Genomic DNA, 19163 nt, shown 5'->3' on the forward strand with positions numbered 1-19163 from the left:
TCAAGCAAGAGATATAGCAGTCAAATTCCTTTTCAACCTGCTTTTTAAACTGCTGAAAAATAGCAAACACCTCATCCTTTGTCTTCAGAATGTAAACCCAAGTATAGCGACTATAATCATCAATGAATGTCACATAATACTTCGAGCCTCCCATGGATGCATTATGGGCTGGCCCCCAAACATCAAAGTGCACTAACTGCAACGGACATGTACTCTGCCTTACATGCCTGACAAATGACAATCTTGATTGCTTACCAAACTAACAAGTATCGCATACATGACCAATATCTGAGTATTGAAACTTGGGTAAACCTGTAACGAGCTGTTTTTTCTGCATAATTTACAGCCTTTGCAAATTTACATGCCCCACTCTCTTGTGCCAAATTTCCAAATCTCTGATAGTGCTAGAACCATGGGCAAACATAGTTGAATTCAGCTCTAGCAAGGTAGCATCAAGAGTAAACATTCTGCCATTCCTGTGACCGCGAGCTATCAACTTGCATCCATTGCCAAACTCTTCAATAAAGCAGCCATGCTTATTGAATCTAACCTGCAAGTTCTACTCTGTCATCTGACTGACAAACAGTAAGTTCTTCGTAATCGAAGGAACATGCAATACATCATGCGAATTTTTCTTTTTGCCGTCATGAACCACAAGAGGCACTTTTCCTTTATACTCAATGCTATGCTGTGTGTCATCATCTGTACAGACATAGCCATGTTTTTCAACCACCATATCAATAAACCAATCACCGTGAGGGGTCATATGGTTCGATGCCCCTGAATCAATGTACCAAACTGCATCATCAGTGCATTTTTCAATAGCCATGTCTTTTATATACTACATGGCAAACAATCTATCACCAGAGAAATCATCTCCCTGACTAGATGTAGCAAAATGTCCATGTTGTTTGCCCTTCTGATTGCCCTGCTTCTTCTAGCAGTCCTTGGCAATATGCCCATACTTCCCATAGTAGTGACAATCCTTATCCCTATTGGGATTGTCAGATGGGCGTTGTTGCTGCCAGGAGCCTCTGCCTCTAGGGCTAGATCTCCCCCTAACTTTAAAGTTTCCACCACCTCTTGTATTCGATACTACCTGCTGGTTGTTATTTCCATAGGATGCATTCTGTTAGCCTCCTCTACCAGATCCATAGCCTCTACCTCGGCTGCCCCACGGCCGCGCTGATTCGAATAAAAAACTGCATCCTTATTTTTAGAACTGCTTGACCCTGTACCCAAGCCAAGTTTAACCTCCTCATGTATAAGAAATGCAACCAGCTCATTAAAATCGGGCATTTCAGCCCTCACAGACACAGAAGTGTCAAAAGACTTATAGTCAGGCCCCAAGCCATTCAAAGTCACAGCAACCATGTCTTTATCTTCAACCTGTGAACCAATAGATGCCAGCTGATCCGCAATGTTCTTAACCTCCATGACATAATCATGTATAGATCTGCTCTTTCTCTCCATGTTGTTGAACTTTTGCTTCAACTGTATCTTCTTGGCACTTGTGGTTGTGCCATAGTACTTGAGCAAAATGTCCCATGCATTCTTAGGAGAGCTGCAGTTCATTATCTGCATTACCATGGCATCTGAGATACATAAAGAGAACCAGTGCAAGACTCTATGAGCTCTTTCTGTCCAAGCTCGGTGTAATCATCTCTGATCAGTCGTAGGTCGCTTTGGAAGCTCAGGTTCAGCTTCTGCTCCAGTCACCAACTCCGAGTAGCCTTTCCCTATTAAGAAGTTCTCCATGCGAAACTTCCATATGGCATAATTGTTTCTGTCAAGCTTTTCCCCCACAATCTGGGTTATGTTGTTGGTTCTTTCTGCATTTGCCATGATGTCAACACTGCCTGACTTCCTGCAAGCCAACAAGTCACTCCGACCAACTTTAATCCTTGACTGTTTATGAAAGTTTTTTGCAGCTATTCTCTGCAAAAAAACCAGGGAATTTCAACCCTTTACAACCTCCAAAACATCCACAAACATGTGGTCTAACCCGTAAGTATAACAGTCAATACATATGCTATGTAGTTGCTTCAGCTTAAACTCCTGCAACCTCACTGCCAAGGTAAATACATACAGTTTGAAAACTATAAACTGTGAGTAACCAACAGCAATTTCAAGGCCAAAATCAATGTGTATACATGTCATACATGTCCCAAACCCTCCAGAATATCTGCTAGTACATGTGGCAGTCCAGACATATGCATACGGGTACAAAACAGTGCATAACCAACAAGTATGATTGTCAAATAACTTGTTCACAGATTGCAGTCAAAAAATACTCAATGAAATCAAGCCTTTTTAGCTCCAAAATAGCTCAATGATGATCAAATGCAAGCTATCCTTTCACTTTCCCAACAGTTCAGGACTGTTTTACAAATCTGTATACTCTGATTCCAGCTCATAACAGAGATCCAACATAAGCAATAGCTTCTTGTAGTCTTCAAGTACCTTCGAAAGAGTGCAAACATGCTTTATAGCACTTTGTAGATGATCAATGGCTTGACTTTCAGCCAACAGAGGTAGCCTTCTGTCCTGGCGCAAACACGCAGCCTACAGGAATGTCTTCAGCAGCAGCAAATGTTGATGATGATGATGAAGACGAACACTTAGATGTGCTCCCCAAAGCTCCCACAAAAGCCTCAAACACTAACATGAATCATAGACTCCATCTGACCAAAATGCATACCTTCACGCAAACAGCCCTTCTTTCTTTTCAACCTTGGCAGGTCAATCTCTTCAAATCTTCTTCCCGCATGCACTCCACAAAGCCCAGTCATGGGTGCTCTGATACCATGTTAAGAATCAGAGACAAAGACAAGAGTGAAGAAGCATCAGTCAGGGCAGAGTGCTCTCTCATTCTTTCATTATCATTCCACACACAACTTAATGAATGTACAACCTTAGGTCACAAAGGACCATTCACACCAAACAGCTAAGTCCTAACCACCAACTTATTTAATGTCTGCATCATGTAGTACAGATGGAGAACTCAAGTGTCAAGTATGGTCATACCAAAGATAGTAGATCGAGCTTGAAGTCTTAATGCCTCTCTTTGACAAAGAAAGTCCGACAGGATACTGGTCTTCCTCCAATTTATGAAGACATTCCGACACCAACCTGTCTTGAAGAGGATATATCTGTCCCTATGCAGCCTTATATAGAATTGTTGGGAGCACCTTCAGAAATAGCGTCGAGTACCTCATTGAATGAGGAAAGGGCCATTGTGCTCTATAAGCATGTTGCACCATCACCTTTACCAAGTGCAGGCCCGTCGATCAGAATAAATCCTAGTCTCCTCAAGACAGGAATGGCGAACCCTTCAAGTCTAGTATCCTCAGCGCATGAAAGTTGGTACCCATGGCAACTTAGTCTCTCTTAGTAACAGTGGAGCTATAGCACGCCGCTCAACTCTCTTCTTCTCAATGCTAGTAGCCACCAGAAAACAGAAACGGATCCGCAAACAGCAGAGTGCTAGTGCTCAGACCCAAAAAGCTAGAGTTATCTGCAAGCTCCTTCCTTAGCTATACATCTAGCTAGCTAGACCGGGGTGTACTTCCTTTGTATGCGGTGCAAGTTCTCCTCTGTGCTGGCCCAATCAACCGTTTAGAAACAAGGCCCCTAAGGTCAACATGCCTCTTCTCTGCCAGCTTGCTTCCACCCTCACCCCTCTCTCAGATAAACTTCTCTCTCAAGCTGGGAGTTTGTAATCTTGCGGGACAAGAGAATAGAAAAGATAGTGGGGGGAAGCTCTGGGACAAGCCATTCCAGCTGAGGAAGAGGGGGGAGCAAGATCTCTGCACTTCTTGAGCTGAAGGTTCCATGGCAGCTTGAAGAGAGGAAGAGAGAAGGTTCTCTTGAAAAAGTAACTATGCATTTGGTCTTCTCTAACTTTGCTACACTCTTTTTGCCCAAAACCCTCAGGAAACTTACATGGAAATTAGTGATGACCTGCCAAATTTATCTTCCTGCCTCCAGATGTGTCCATGGTTCTTGGGAAAGCTCCAAGAAAGGCTGCCATAGTCTTCAAGAGGGCTGACATCTTGTCTGAGTACTCTCTGTGTACCTGTGAGAAATATGTAACTGAGATTTTCTAACTGTGAGAAAGAAAAAGTTCTGATACCAACTATAATGAAGGAGACCTAACTAATCTAACTAAGAGAGAGCAGAGAGAGAAATACTGGAGAAGAAGAGGGGGAGGAGAGAGAAAGACAGGGAGAAGAGGGAGAAAGAGAGGGAAGAGAGAAGGAAGAAGGAGAAGCCATGAAATCTTGTGAAGGTGAAAGAGAGATTCTTGATAATTCTGTCATACCTCAGAATACCCTCTTACACCTTATATACCGTCAATGTGACTAGTACGTTCCCATGCCATGTTCCCGTGTCCCCCACTCGTTACAGCAAGTAATAGCGATTGCAAGTTTGGTTAAAGTTATGGGTAATCCAAATTGAAAAGCTACCATGTAATTAAGAGTAAGAGAGTGTCATAAAAAATTAGACTTGGGGCATAGCTTATTGGCCAAAACATAGAAAAATAATTGGTGCAAAATGGGTCTTGAAGACCAAGTTGCGTTTCATGTGATACACATTACCCCACAATTTCTTAGTTGAATGTTGCACTTCCATGTATGATATGGTTTTACTCTACATGATTAGGAGGTTAGTATTTATTAATGTTCAATGATAAGTAGCAAGAAAGCTAGTGAAACATGTTGCATATACTAGTCATATATTACTGATTGGTCATTCCCATGATCTTATCTTCCACTTTTGTTTTTACAAGTTGATACCATGACATCCTCTACTAGACCTATTCTATTGATCATGTTGTGGAGATTAGTCTACTCTACAAGTCTAACAATGGAGGAGACTAAGAAGCATATGTCTAGTTATGCTTAGTGAGACTAGAAGGGGGAGATCAAGAGACAATAAAATGTTTAGTCCCAACTACTAAAACAACCATGAGAAATAAGTAGATGGCATTGCACTAATTTATAGTTGTTAAAATTTATTTGATGCATGGAATTTTGATGGGCAAGTGTAGCATAAGCAACACCTTGATATGTTATAAACAATATATGTGAGTATCACTACAAGCATGGCATTATGGATAACATTTAGCTACACCATCAATGACAACTTTAAGTGTTTTATATACCATGAAGAATACCATTGATCATGGAGTAGGAATATTGATGCATCAAAAGAATGATCACAAATACCATTGATCATGGAGCTCAGGTCATTCACTATATGTATACCCTCTATATCATGTGCATTCAATGCTTGTTTATAAATATCCTTATCTATGAATTTTTCATTAATAAAGTATAACCCTTTTCTATTCAATTTTTAAGAAAACCCTTTATATGGGACCATTCTACATGTAAAAATTTTGTAAAAATGATATTTTAAAAATGCTTTATGTTGAATCCACATGATACATATTTATTATAAATATATTTATGATTGACCTCCTCGGGTCATGGAGTAGGAGCATTGATGCATCACAAGAATGATCATACTTCTCTAAGGAGTGAATGATCATGGAGTACAAGTATTGATGTATGATAAGAACAACAATACATGAAGAGATAATTTTGTTATCATTTATTATCACAAGCATTGGAATCTCTTTCTTGATGCTAAGATATATGATGCCTCAAATGTATAGGTCCAAGTTGTGGACAGGCAAAAGAGAATGCTAGATTTGAAAAGAAGGCTAGATCTAGTGAAGAGGACAATATTGAATCAAAAGACACAATATCTTAGGAGGACTGATCTATTAAGATATGAGGCTCTTAATGTCACCTTTTTGCACAACATATAAACTTTATATTATAGTTACTTTTTTGCAACTCAATATTTAATATACATCTTTAATTTATACACATATTTGTAAATATTTATACATAGAAATGCACATTGTTTGGAGAGTCTCATTATTTTGTCATATTGAAATTGTACATTTTGTTGTCATGATTCCTATCATCTCTTAGTGTCTTACTAAATATAATGATAAGCATACTTGGCCATGTAAATTTTTTATTTGATTCATCTTAATTTAGATTTTATAATATAAAATATTGACCATTCATCTATGCAGGAGTTTTAGAAACTAGACAAGTGCTACTTACAAAACTAGAGGTTCATTTTGAGCTACAGTTTCACAATCGGTAGCTCAAGCTATTGGTTGCAAAATTGCACCTCTATTTTTACAACCAAACACTTCTTGGTTTATTTATATTGAAAAATTGAGTGCCTACATATTTATATGCATGCTTATATGGAATTTGTGACACATGTATAGATGTAGGTATATAGATATGTGCATTACTATATTTGAGGAAATGCTCTTTATTTTCTTTTCTAGGTAGAAAACATGTCTATTTGGGTGCATGAATCCATAATTCATTGTAGTGAGTGTGAAAAGGAAGTGAATAGAGAGATACTACCCAATGCACATATATATTTATTCAAGACCTATTGTCTAAACATACATGCCACGGGGTGTGTGTGTGTGTGTGTGTGTAGAGAGAGAGAGAGAATGTGCATGTGTGTGTGAGAGAAGAGAGTATACAGAGAGAGAGAGAGAGAGAGAGAGAGAGTATGTTTGTATCACTACACTAGATAGGGCGTATACCAAATATTTTTTTGACATAAACAAAAGCAAAAACTTGATACAAATATTAGCCCTGCCATCATTGAAATAATTGTTGGTATAAGCTATAGAGGGATTTTGCTAATACATGCATCATGACATGCACCAAAAATGTTATTAGAATATATGATAGTATGTGAAGATTTATGGATGCCTATTCTAGGGTATATGTTGATGCATATTTGGATGATTGTAGTAAGCTAAAGCATATATGAATAGGTATATCAACAATTTTAGAAAAAAATTACTAATGCTTATATTGATATGCACATTAAAAAAATAAATTACAAGGATCTAGTCCCGGAGGGGCCATATTGGTACTGTCCATATCTTCTATCTTGTCAGACACGAATCACTATTTGAATCTATACAAAACCCCAAGTATGAATAACTATGATATAATACCTAAATTTATAATGCAAGAAAGACACTACAATGTGTGAAAGCAAGAAGAAAATGAAATGTTCTCATTAAATAATGGCAAGTGAAAGTATAAAAATACATAAAAGGATGTCTCCATAAAGTCATAAATACTAATATTGAAAACAACCCTTAATTGAATATTTGATCCTCATGTAATTTCTCGTCAGCCCAATGCTACAAGAAAAGACAAACATTGATCATGAAAACTCAAGAATGAAGCATAAATTCCAAGCATATTAGTACAAAATAACCGACTACCTCTTCTTCCCATGAAAATAGCTTGTTGACAAGCCACACAATCCCATGGCATTCTAGATACTCTTTCTTTAACTTGGTTGCCAAAAAGCTAGTGAAGCCATACTACAAAAACATAGACACACAATATAGAATGTTAGGTGAAATAGATAGAAAATTTAAATGACATATTGAATCTAAAATATAGGATGTAAATAATATTATTGAAACATAAAACTTACAAACTCTACCTCAAAGGAGGCTAAGCCACCACTTGCAAGATGTGATGACAATGATACTACAACATGAGCACGTGCTATCTCTTTTTGTTACTTTCACTTCCATTTCTCTTTATCAAACCACCTAGACCAATGTAACCCATCCAAATAAGCATCATGAAATGTGTATGCATATATACACATTAGAAAATTAGTCAAATGATCTATGGCTATGGGAACTCAGTATGTCATCTATGTATGATGTAACATTTGTGGGTGGAGTCATGCTTTCTCCACTTCCCATAGATGCTATAGTGGTATGCTTGTTATACAAGCTCATATGACTTCACAATAAGCTTTTTTCCCTTATTGTTCATGACCAGTTGACTTGTTTATTTTGTGACTATGTATGATATGTCAATAGGGGTATTAGGATTCTCAACTTGCAAGGGGTCCCCCACGTGGGGGGTGGTCCTCTTGGAGTGTGAGGAAACGGTTACCATTTGCAAATGAACTCCATCTCGAAGTAGGAGAGGGGACACCCAAATTGGGGCTATCCTAGTTGGACTGAGTGCAAATAGGGAAGTGATTGATAAGATGGTTGAGAGCTTGGTGAAGGATGGGGGAAGGAGAGCTTGGACTGGTGTGCTAGGTAGCAAATTCTAGAAACTAACTCAAAAATACCAAAACCCAAAAAGCCACAACCTTGTAGATCTGGTTTCAATCCTCTTAGTGTAGTTGAAGAGGGAAGTAGTAGTACAAGGTGGATGTGATGGGCTAACCAATGGGGGGAGAAAATTGTCATGTGAAGTCACTCCATCCTATGAGGTTGAGGGGAGGGAGGAGAACTAGGCTAAGCATAGGCAACATGGTCGCCTCCACTAAGGCTATGACCATGATAGATATGTGAAGCTAAGGGGCAACGATGATGAGTGTATCAATTATCCATGTTGCCATGTATTGAGATGTTGAGCTCTATGAGATAGCATCCACTATGTGCCTTGATGCTATGGCATGATATTATCCACTAGCATGTTAGGTGACTAATATGAGGATATGCCCTGGATTCTATAGTTGGACTACACCTACATAGTCCATCTTTGGTTATGGCACATTTATTGTGCCACCTCTTCTTTCCTAGTGGGTTCACACTTAAATGACCCATGTACATATGTTATGGTAGTTTCATACTAGTCCTTTATCATGTTGTAGACTTAACTCTTTGGTGTGGAAAAAGAAGAAAGAAGAAGAAGAATATTTCAATCTTATCACCATGTCTTCTCAAGTCTCCATTTCTTTTGTGTATGTGAAAGCTCTTGAGTGCTTCACCTCTCTTCCCTCTTGTTTGTTTTCATGGTTTACTTTATGCCTGAAAAAATTGAGGTATTCACTCACTTTAAAAGCTTTAAGGCTTAGGTTGAGAAGGAGATGGGGTTGCATATTAAATACCTAAGGTTGGATGGAGGGGAAGAATATCTCTCCAATGAATTTTCTAAATTTTTGCAAAAAAATGGCATATAGATGCAATATACATGTGGATATACTCCATGGAAAGAGCGTTGTCCAAGTTGTTCCAAAAAATAGACTCAAAAGACTTCTTGCCATATCATCTAAGATAAAAAGGTGGGAGAGGGATATCAAGAACGCTAAGAAAAAGCTAAAATCCATGGGTCGACATGATAGGTTTGAGCTTATGTCTAAGGATAAGCAAGGGAAATCTTTGTTTCAAATTTGGTGCAAGGAGTGTGAATGCTCTTATGGTCAAGGAGGGTATGATACTCTATACAATTTCACACACTCACATATCAAGTCATTATCTCATTTACGAAGAAAGGGAAGCAAAGTCATGACATGCTTGGAATCACACCATCATTGGAGGAGATAAGGACACAAAATAAACAAAAAATAGATGAAGTAATGTTTGAGATTTCTTCTTTTGGAAGTGAGAATGATCTAGAATTTCAACTTGTTCGTGAAACTATCGAAGACTACACTACCTTGTCAAAGGTTTTCATAAGGTGTCCATTGGATGATAAGTGGCTACCATTGTTCCCAAAGATAGGTTCTCTTGAGATTGTGCATGATAGAGCACATGACGTCAAAGCTTCATGTGAAAGCTGCTACTAAAGGAGATGGTGATGAGCTTAAGAAAGTAGGCTGCCCAAGTAAAGTAATGGTCTTGGACAAGAATCAAAGAAATCTGATTGGTTTTTTTAAGCCAATCCAATCCACAGATACTTAATTCAAGAAAAGGGTGTTTGTTTTCTTTTACAATGAAATTTTCACTCTAACTAATAGTTTTCACTATGTTTGATATGTAGATGCTTCCAATGCATCAAGTTCTAAGTTGCCACAAAGACCTTCAAGTATACAGCTTTAACAAGTCTTGGTATTTTTTGGCATTATGGATTTGTTTTTGTCTTTCTTTTAATAATCATTATTCTATGAAGAGAACTATAGAATTTATGTACTTTGCAGAGGAGAGTTTGCTTGCTACTCTTTGTTGGGGATTTTGGCAAGGATCATATAAGTTTAGAAACCACATGATCAATGTAAAGTGTTTCTTGGATGATAGTAGAGGAGGTGTGCGTTGGACTTGTGAGCCAAGCACAAAGGTGGTGATTTTATTTGGAACAGAGCTTGTTGAGATCAATGGCACATTTCCTCACAATGATTGCAAGCGGGTAAGTTTGGAGGGAGTTCCCTTCTCCAATCTCCAGTGCTCATCATGTGCATCCATTCCCAAGGAGAGGGACTTTTGCATGTGTGTGTATCAAGACATGCACTCTAGAGGGGAAAGAGGATTAAGAGACACTGAAGGTGGTAGAAGATTGGATTACTTGACTCATTCTGAGATATTCAAAATTGCTAGGACTAAAAACATAATGGTTTGATGACTCAAAAAAGAAATATAGTTCACAAGGAAAAAGGTTGCTACTTTGAGTGTAAAGGTGAGGAGTCTTCAAGAAAGTGTTTTTGAAGCCTTGGTACGAGGAGATGTAAAGAAGTTTTGCATTGATATTGTGAATGCACATAAGCATGGCTTATTTGAGGGGAAGAAAGCTTTGTGGGACTTTTTCATCGACATCTCTCAAAACATAGGAAGAGTGGGTCAAGAAAAGTGATATTCTGATACAACAAAAAATCTCTTTGAAGCTGTCAAGATTTGGGGAGGTACAAGATTGCATAACTTTCTCTCCATGAATCTTCAAGGTCCACATCTTTCAACTACATCTAGGGCTATGAGAAAAGCTCTTTGTTATAGGACTAGATTGAGAGAGGATGTATTCAAGCATGTGGCAGAAACCTATAAGCATCATATGTTGAAAAATGGGGTTTGCATGGGAGGTGCACTTGTCATTGTTGCTAAAGATGAGAATATGATCAAGAGGATTGTGAGGTGGATAGCAAGAGATGACCAACTTGTTGGTTTTTGTGGAAAGAAGATAGATCACACATTCATTTCAAATTTTGTAGTACTTGTTGGAGATGGTGAAAATGGTTATCATAGAATTGTTGATGCATTTGAGCATAATGTGATTGCCCACTATGCAAGAGTATTGATTGCAAATCCTTTTACTGAATGCTTCAATTGTGGCAACATACATTCATATTTTTCTATCTCCTATGCTCAACTTGTATGAGCGTGTGAAAGCTACCGAAATGGTATCCTTCTTTTTTAGGTACAGAATTCATGTTATCTATTGAACATAAATAAATAATTATTTGATATTGTATGTTCATGTTGTTGGTATGGTAGTACCATTATGTCTTATTAATCAATTGATTTATGATGTTTTATTAGGATTTGATGCATGTGGATCACCAAGCATGATGTATATACACTCAAGCAAAACTTCATTAGTAGAGAAACTTTCATGGACATCCAATTGTCATGTCACTTTGTGGTTCTTCTCACAAAGATCTTTAGAGACAGATATAGTCACTTGGCAGTTCCTTTATCTTCTACAAGATTTGATGATTGTGAGAATTTCTTTAGTAAAGTAGGTGGAATGGTTAGCAGAGGTGTTATAATGGTTGTGACTTGTTGAGTAGTGCAGGAGCATTGAATAGAATTTCAGAGTTTCAAGTAGGTTCAAATCTAAGTTTTTCGGGAGCTCACTCAAAGCAAGAAAACATATGGGTTGATATGAATCATATGCATGGCATTCCTTTGGCAAATTTAAATTACTACACAATTGTGAGTACTGATGAGCTGATTGTATAATATGCATTAAAGGAGGGTTTAGCAAAGGCAAAGGTCATGTGTCGCGAGCTTGGTATGGAAGGCGAAGCTTCATGGGGTGACTCATGGGAAGAAAAAGATATCTTAGAGCATCTTGAAAACAATGCACATGATAATCTTGAAGAAGAAGTTTCATTGGATGATTTTGTTTGAGATGTAATCATGGATACAGTATTGGATGTCGATAAAGAGGATACAATTACACAAAGTGAGCTTCGCTATGTCATGGAACCTCAATGGTGTTGCCAAGGTACCTCAGATCTAAGAGGAGGTAATTTTTTTTACTACCTAGAAATTTTGAATCCCCAATAAGCTTTTCTTAATGAGAAACAATATTAAATAATTGCTATTTGTAGCATATCAAGACAGTACACGTTTTAGCCAATATCGTAAACTCTTGAGACATGCTTAAAAGCCACCATGAATACTTGTGCCTTACCTCTCAAAAACCTAAAACAAGCTAAACTATCATTTCTGATAATACTAAACGTCTCACAAGGAAAAAGCATATTCTCTTTCTTCATTAAAAACCCTATTCGTGTTTGCCTAGAGCTAATTACATGTGACTGGTCTTGCCAAGTTCCAAATCCTAAAGATTTCCTCATCCATTTTTCAAGGATCCCCAAACAAAGAAAATCTCATCTTGAGAGAATCATAAAAATCAATGTCTCTAAACCATTCTTTGGCTTTTGTCCATGTCTTTTGGGCTTCTCTGAATGTCCAAAAGGTATGTGCAATAGTCTCCTTATAAGTGTGACATAGAGGGCAATTAGGATTCACCACTTTAACCTTCAGTACTCTATCTTCTATTGGTAACTTCGTTCTAATGATCTTCCATGGCATTAAATTCAACTTGTGACTAGAAGTGGCTATCTACACTTTTAAATTTATGATCTTCCATGCATTTGCAAAAGCATGGGGATATCTATCCCTCCAAACCTTCACTATGGCTAGGATCTCATTACCTTTGGATTCCGAGAGGTCTTTCTATTTTCTAATTTTCACTGCAAGTTTACCTCTATGGTTCCCAAGATGTGACCATATTCCTACCTATCCAATCTTTGCAGTAGTAGGGGGTCAACAATCCTTTTTATTTCTGATCACTTCTAAATTACATTCCTTTTCGTTCTCTAGTACGAATCAGAACACATGGAAAATCTAGTAAATCAAATCTCAATCATAAACAACTTTATGACACACATAATAGAACTTAGTGAAAGAAAAAAACGCACAATTGGGCCCAACCTCTCCCATGGAAAAAGCCATGGTTTGCCATCATTAATTATATATTATAGTTTTACATGGATATTTACATTCATATCTTACATATAATTACAAAGAAAGTACAAATATTAATTGAAATACAGAGTTTTAAGAGTCAAGAGATATCTTATAATATGTTGCGGTTGCTACAAAAAATTTTGTGCTTTGGATCTTGACGTTTTGACATCACCATCACATTTAGAGCATGCGAAGATTTCCAAAATAACTCTTGAAGCTTTGATTTCTAATTTCGGATGAGGGACAAACAAAAAAGCGCGATCCTGTTGCTTTTATAAAGAAAGCTAGAAAAGCCTTCTAAAACTTAACCACATTAAAAAAATAGCAAGGTATTCCATAAAGAAAGCTTACTTCAATAAAACCATATCTTAAATCTCATATTTTAAAATAATCTATACTAAAAATAAATAAATTAATAGTATTAAGGACTATGATCTAATTATTAATAAAGATTTTTAAACGTATAACTTACAAATAAAGTAATAATTTTAATAATACAATATCATATAAATGCATAATATTATTTATTATACTTAAGATAACTAATCATAATTATGAAATTTATGCTTGGACTTATGCTAACACCCAGTGCTACCCAAAGCCACAGCCACCTACTCTACACATCAACTGAAGCATTCACAAATGTTTATAAATAAAATAAACAAACAATAGTAAATACCTAGCAATCTTTAGCTACAAAGAATTAAAATGGGTTGGAACACTATCCTAATCTTAATTTAATTCGAGTGTGCACTCTAAACTTATAAAAGCTTAATTAATTTTTAATATGAATTTTGTGGAATCACTCACTGTGGAATTACCCATGTGTGCATTAATTAATAAAATGCTTGAGAAAGACAGAATCCCCGTCAATTTCTTGCACAAGGAATCCACCTTATGTACAAGCCTTGGTCAACAAATAAATTTTATAGAATCCACCGTAAAATCTCACGAAATCCATAGTGACTATTCCTCCTGGCATCATTCTCATTGAGACTAGATCTCTTTGCAATTATTCTAGTAGATACCAGTTCTAAATTACTAGTATCCCAAATGTCTATCCACCAAAATATCCCCTTCGGTCCAATTTTGTAGCTTAATTTAGGGTTGGAACTGATTAGATTCCAATTATCCTCAAAGGCGAATGGGAAGGACCAAATACACTACATTAAAGCTTGATCCCCCCTCCTAAGGTTAACAAAGACCCATTTAACCTTCTTAATTATGTCTTTTTAGCCTTGAACCAACTACCTCATTGCAGCTGTATATCATTTAACCTTAATCTTCACTTCTATGACAAGTATTTTGTATTCCCAACTTAAATTCTCCCAGCTACCACCAGTGATTTTTGCATTGCTTACCACATGCTTCACTGTACTTGTCCAAAGTTCATTTGGGTGTATCCTTAAGAGTACTTTCCAAGCTAGTCTTTTGGCCTTCATGCAATCTCTCTTCAATCCCAATCCACCATCCTGGGTGAGAGTTGTAGAGTTTTCCATGCTGTGGATTGCCACTTCTCTTCAACCCCAAATGACCATACAAGTGCGTGATGCTACATACATTACTACTTGGAAATTATCATGTCCAAAACAATCAATTTTCTTGCAAATGACTGTGAGTATTGCAAACTATCTACTTTCCTACTCCAGCTTATTCTCAAGCCACTTCATCTTTTGCGAGGGTTGCCGACCCAACCCCAATCACCAACAACAAGCTTACCGAGTCTATGCTATAAAGATATGTTAAGCTTAAAATCCAAGGCTAATCATGATCAAAGCTTAGAATCGTATTATCGTAACCTAAGTAGCACTCTGAGTTAGGTGATCATGTGATATTTGAATCTATCTTTTTATAGTGAAAGTTCTTGAACATGTAGACAACATTGAAATTTGTATAAGTTGTGTTATGAATTAGACTACAAGTAACGCTACTTGAGTTTCGTAGGAGGATAAAGACCTCCCATCGACGTGCTATATCAAAGGTGCACGTGTACAAAGAAGAAGCTACTAAAATATTTATCCACATTAGGCTGTGTCATGCATACATGGACTGCATACATGGACAGTACGACGAATAATATGCGGATTGTAATAACAATCGGATTATGATAGACCTTAATTCGTTGGATATGGTCTACAACCCAGTACTTACAATCGCTGCTTTTCAACACGACTTCCTTCTCCAACTGGTTTTTGATAACACGTCTAGAAGGCGTGGCTGGTTACCTATAGACGAAGTGGTGACGAATTAGTATTGAATCGGAATCAAAACCTATCTCTAAAATCAATCCACCGGAGAACTTGCAAATGAGATGCGATGGATAAATCCTGATCACGAGAGCAGACAATCAACTTGCAATGCAACTTGATTCCAATCGATATTCGTGTTCCAACTTCAGGATAGGACTGTGACTTGGAAGAAACGTGAGACCTACGTAAGTAAAGTAAGTCCGTCCGTGGACTTGCGATAAGCCTTAGTCCTCCCAAGACTCGGTAAATAAACAATCGTTATGTCTGAAAAGGTGAAGGCCACTTGTAAAGAGCAATTGGGCAACCCATCACTTCTGTCAAATCATTGAGCCTTTGGCGGCAATCGATGTTTTCGATTCCAGAATCCAAATAAAACGACGCGTCGAACGGAGGACTACTGGGATCCCGACTCCTGAGTGTCCAGACGACCAGGCGTCGCGTCAACTTCACATCAATATTCAGACATCAGTATCCAGCAGCATACGTTCAAATCCCTGGAATTGGATAATCCGCTTGCACCCTGGAGTTCTCGGATCGACATTTTATCAATTTCAGTCAAGATTGCAGAGTCGTAAATCTACCCGAGCTTTGAAAGGCATTTCTAAGTGGTGAGCCGACAGACACGTACCAAATAAACATAATCAATTATCGATCTCTCACACATATATAGACCCCGCGCGGCACGCGCGCTGTAGGGACTTTGAGAAAATAGACTGCCACTGTGCCATTGAAATTTCCTTTTCGCTGCTATGAAATAACCCCGTCTACCTTACATCTGTGTCGTATCGGGAACACAAACACACAAACATTCTGGAACCTTCAGCCAAAAAGGCAAAATGTAAGGACATTGTATTGATCAGCCTAGGCCAAGCAACGAAGAAAGTCAAGCGCTCATCTAGTACTAAGCCACTTGATAGGGCATAGGCAGCTTAATTCAAACAAGAGAATACACTACATTGAAAAGGAGGGAGCCGTGCAAATCTTTAGTAAGCATTACAGACAAGGAGTAAGACAGCTAGCTGATCGTAAATCTCGGAAAGGAGCCAATATGACCCTACATTTTAAATTAGCCATTACACAAGAGATTAGGCGAGCCTCGAGGTAGCAGGCAAGGTAGCGGGAATAACTGGATGAAAGCATGAAGCTGGTCAGAGCACTACTCGAGCTGAACTAAGATGGCACTAGTGAGGGTGAGATTAAGTGACAGGTGGTCGAGCGAGCTTGTTTACAGAGCAACTCGAGCTGAAGTTAAGTGGCACTAGTGAAGCTGAAATTAAGCGGCAAGTGGCCGAGCAAACTGTTTACAGGGAGGGATGCATCATGATTGAGGTACGAAGTCCTGGAACATAAGCATAGCGGTAGCCTGAGAAGAGCGACGTCAGGAGTTGTTATGCAACGTAAAGAGCACGAGTGTCCCTACGAGATATAGATAGATACCAGCATACCAGCATGTGGGTGAGGCAGCTTTAGCTTGAGGCGGCGGGCCAGCCGTTAGTCGTAAGGGCCAGCAGGGTCGAGCTGCTTGAGGAGGCCGACGTAGGTGAGGTAGAGGACGCGGTCCTTGGCGCCGGTGCGGTGCCGGCGGTTGTGCTTGCAGAAGTACTTGAGCTGCTCCAGTTTGCAGAGCCCGAGGGTCTGGGTGAGCAGCAGGAAGAGCCAGTTGAGGTGGCGCTTGCGGACGCCGTCCACGTGGGGGCGGGCGCACTCGGCCTGGCCGCAGGCTGGGCAGTCCAGCAGGCGTGGCGCCATCCAGGCACGCGGCGCGCGGTCGTGCATGGCGTGGCGGTGGGCCAGGTAGTAGCGCTGCACGCGCTCGAACCCGGCCTCCACGTCAATCTCCACGCTGCTGACGCGGCCGCACTTCTTGCACTTCACGTCGCCCTCCACAGTCGCCAGGCCCTGGCCCCGCAGGTAGCTCAGGGGCTGCACCGCCGCGCGCCGCGTGGCCGACCAAGGGTACGCTGGCTCGATGGCGTCGGCCGACGTGGCGGGGTCGACGTTGGCTGCGTGGCTACTGCTGGTGTCCGAGAGGGCGTGCGAGCCCGGCGGCGATAGCGTCAGCCGCAGCGAGTCCTCCGACCTTGAGTTATTGGACGATGTCGACATACTCTGGTCTCAGCGCCGCGCCCCTTACTAATCTAGATTGTTATTATCGCCTGCCTTTATATCACAATACGTGCATGAGCTGCATGCATGCGCCTCCTCCCTCTCACTCCCTACACCAGCAAACAACGACAGCACCTAGCCCTCAAGAGAGTGAGACAGAGCGACCGAGAGAGAGAGAGAGAGAGAGAGAGAGAGAGAGAGAGAGAGAGTCGTAGGACGATTGTCGTGCCGTCCATCCACCCCCCCCTTTGACCACCGAACGGACAAGCCCACAAAGGCTCAAAGACTCGTAGCTCACGCACACTCAGATGAGAGAGGAGGAATTGACGCATGATCAGATTTGTCCTCTCCCCTTTCCAGGTTTTTACAGTTCCATCTGCGCCAACCCCACATGGCACAGCACGCATCATGATCATCGACCGTGTGTATTCGGCCTCCGTCTTGCTCATCTGATATATCCACCTCGTTTCACGAGCTTTTAGCTTTCCTCGCTGTCCCGCTGCGTACTATTAAATGACGTTTTTATGGACGAAGAAAATAAAGCGCAGATTTAAGACTCCTGTAAGTTGGGGTCCTACCCAAGCATTTCCAGAAAATCCCAGATGTATTTATCTGAGTGAGATTTTTTCTTGTAAACCCCCCGGGCCTATTTATTCTCTCGCTAATAATGACTGCCTTGTCCCAAACCATCAAACTCTTGGACAGACTATATTCTGCCTGAAAATACGAATATATGGTTATTATCTCAGGATCTGTTCAAGGATTTCAATAATGCATTTTGCATTGCAAGGCATTAACAGAACCCACATTTCAACACATTTTTCCATGAATTATGGTTGAGATTTTCTATTATTCAACTAACACATATGTATTATGTAGCTCATAAAACACGGAGGTGTAGTGTAATCCCACCTTCAAATTTTGAAATAAATTTTGAAGGTGAGAAAACCTGTAAATATTGGAAGATTTTAGTGCGTTTTTCCCTCGATACCTCTAAATTTTGGTTAAAAATCTCTTATCTTCCCCACTTGAAGGTTTTTCATATTTTAGTGAAACGATTTATTTTGAGCATGGTATGTAGCCAATAGGGTTGTAGTTCAAGTGGTTTGAGTGTGTGAGTGTGTGGTGCATAAGTTCAATGGGTACACCCCTCAGGCACCTTTCAAACTTCCAAGCCTTTCTCAAATAAACAAAAAAAAAACTAGCACATATGTTTGAGAACAAAGGGACCATTCATCTTAGAGCCACCTCAAGGCTCTTCCTAGTCTCATCTTTGCAAGACCTAATTGCCCCACCCATTGCCAATAAAAATGTAGTATCATGCTTGGCTATGTCAACAAATATAATCACCCTAGCCACTAGGCCTTACTTTGGGATTCCTCTTTTCCTAGCTTATGCTTAAAGCCAACTACTAGTTAATCCTGAAGATGTAAATATTTTCATTTTTCCTTTAAATACATATTACTACCTTTCTCAAGGGAAAAAGAAAAGAAAGCCTTATGAGAAGTTTGAAGACATGAGCTTCTTGAAAACATCTAGATTTTAGTTATAATCAAGCAACATCATAAAGAAAAAATATGTTCAAGTTGTCCAAAACCTCCTCAATGTAGAGTGAAAAGGATCCATCAATATAGTTTGTTAGAAAATAATAGTGTTCTTTGCGTGAAAGGGAACTCTAGGCCACTAAGCAGCTTCGTGTGGGAAGCAAAGTCATCATGATATTGCTTATGTCACTT

The 19163-nt window shown here is 39.3% G+C and overlaps 1 protein-coding gene across 3 annotated transcripts; it reads right to left on the reverse strand.

Moving 5' to 3' along the window:
• Positions 1–7357: 7357 nt before the first annotated feature.
• LOC148020333 (uncharacterized) lies at positions 7358–17816 on the reverse strand. Of its 3 annotated transcripts, none has more exons than XM_087700947.1 (2): positions 16767–17816; positions 7358–7453 (listed from the first exon to the last, which is right to left on the reverse strand). In XM_087700947.1, the coding sequence occupies exon 1, from the start codon at positions 17425–17427 to the stop codon at positions 16813–16815; it is 615 nt and encodes a 204-aa protein (XP_087557073.1). In that variant the 5' UTR covers positions 17428–17816; the 3' UTR covers positions 7358–7453; positions 16767–16812. The 3 variants fall into 3 exon arrangements, with proteins under 3 accessions (XP_087557073.1, XP_087557072.1, XP_087557071.1); XM_087700946.1 differs by lacking the exon at positions 7358–7453 and adding an exon at positions 15258–15297; XM_087700945.1 differs by lacking the exon at positions 7358–7453 and adding an exon at positions 16092–16684.
• Positions 17817–19163: the final 1347 nt, after the last annotated feature.

This window comes from Lygodium microphyllum, chromosome 19 (assembly GCF_053477565.2).
Source record: "Lygodium microphyllum isolate KBCC chromosome 19, Lygodium_microphyllum_v1.1.10, whole genome shotgun sequence".
NCBI lineage: Eukaryota > Viridiplantae > Streptophyta > Polypodiopsida > Schizaeales > Lygodiaceae > Lygodium > Lygodium microphyllum.

Coding starts and splice junctions, on each gene's coding strand:
- LOC148020333 (XM_087700947.1), bottom strand. CDS start 17,427: ATGTCGACATCGTCCAATAACTCAAGGTCGGAGGACTCGCTGCGGCTG.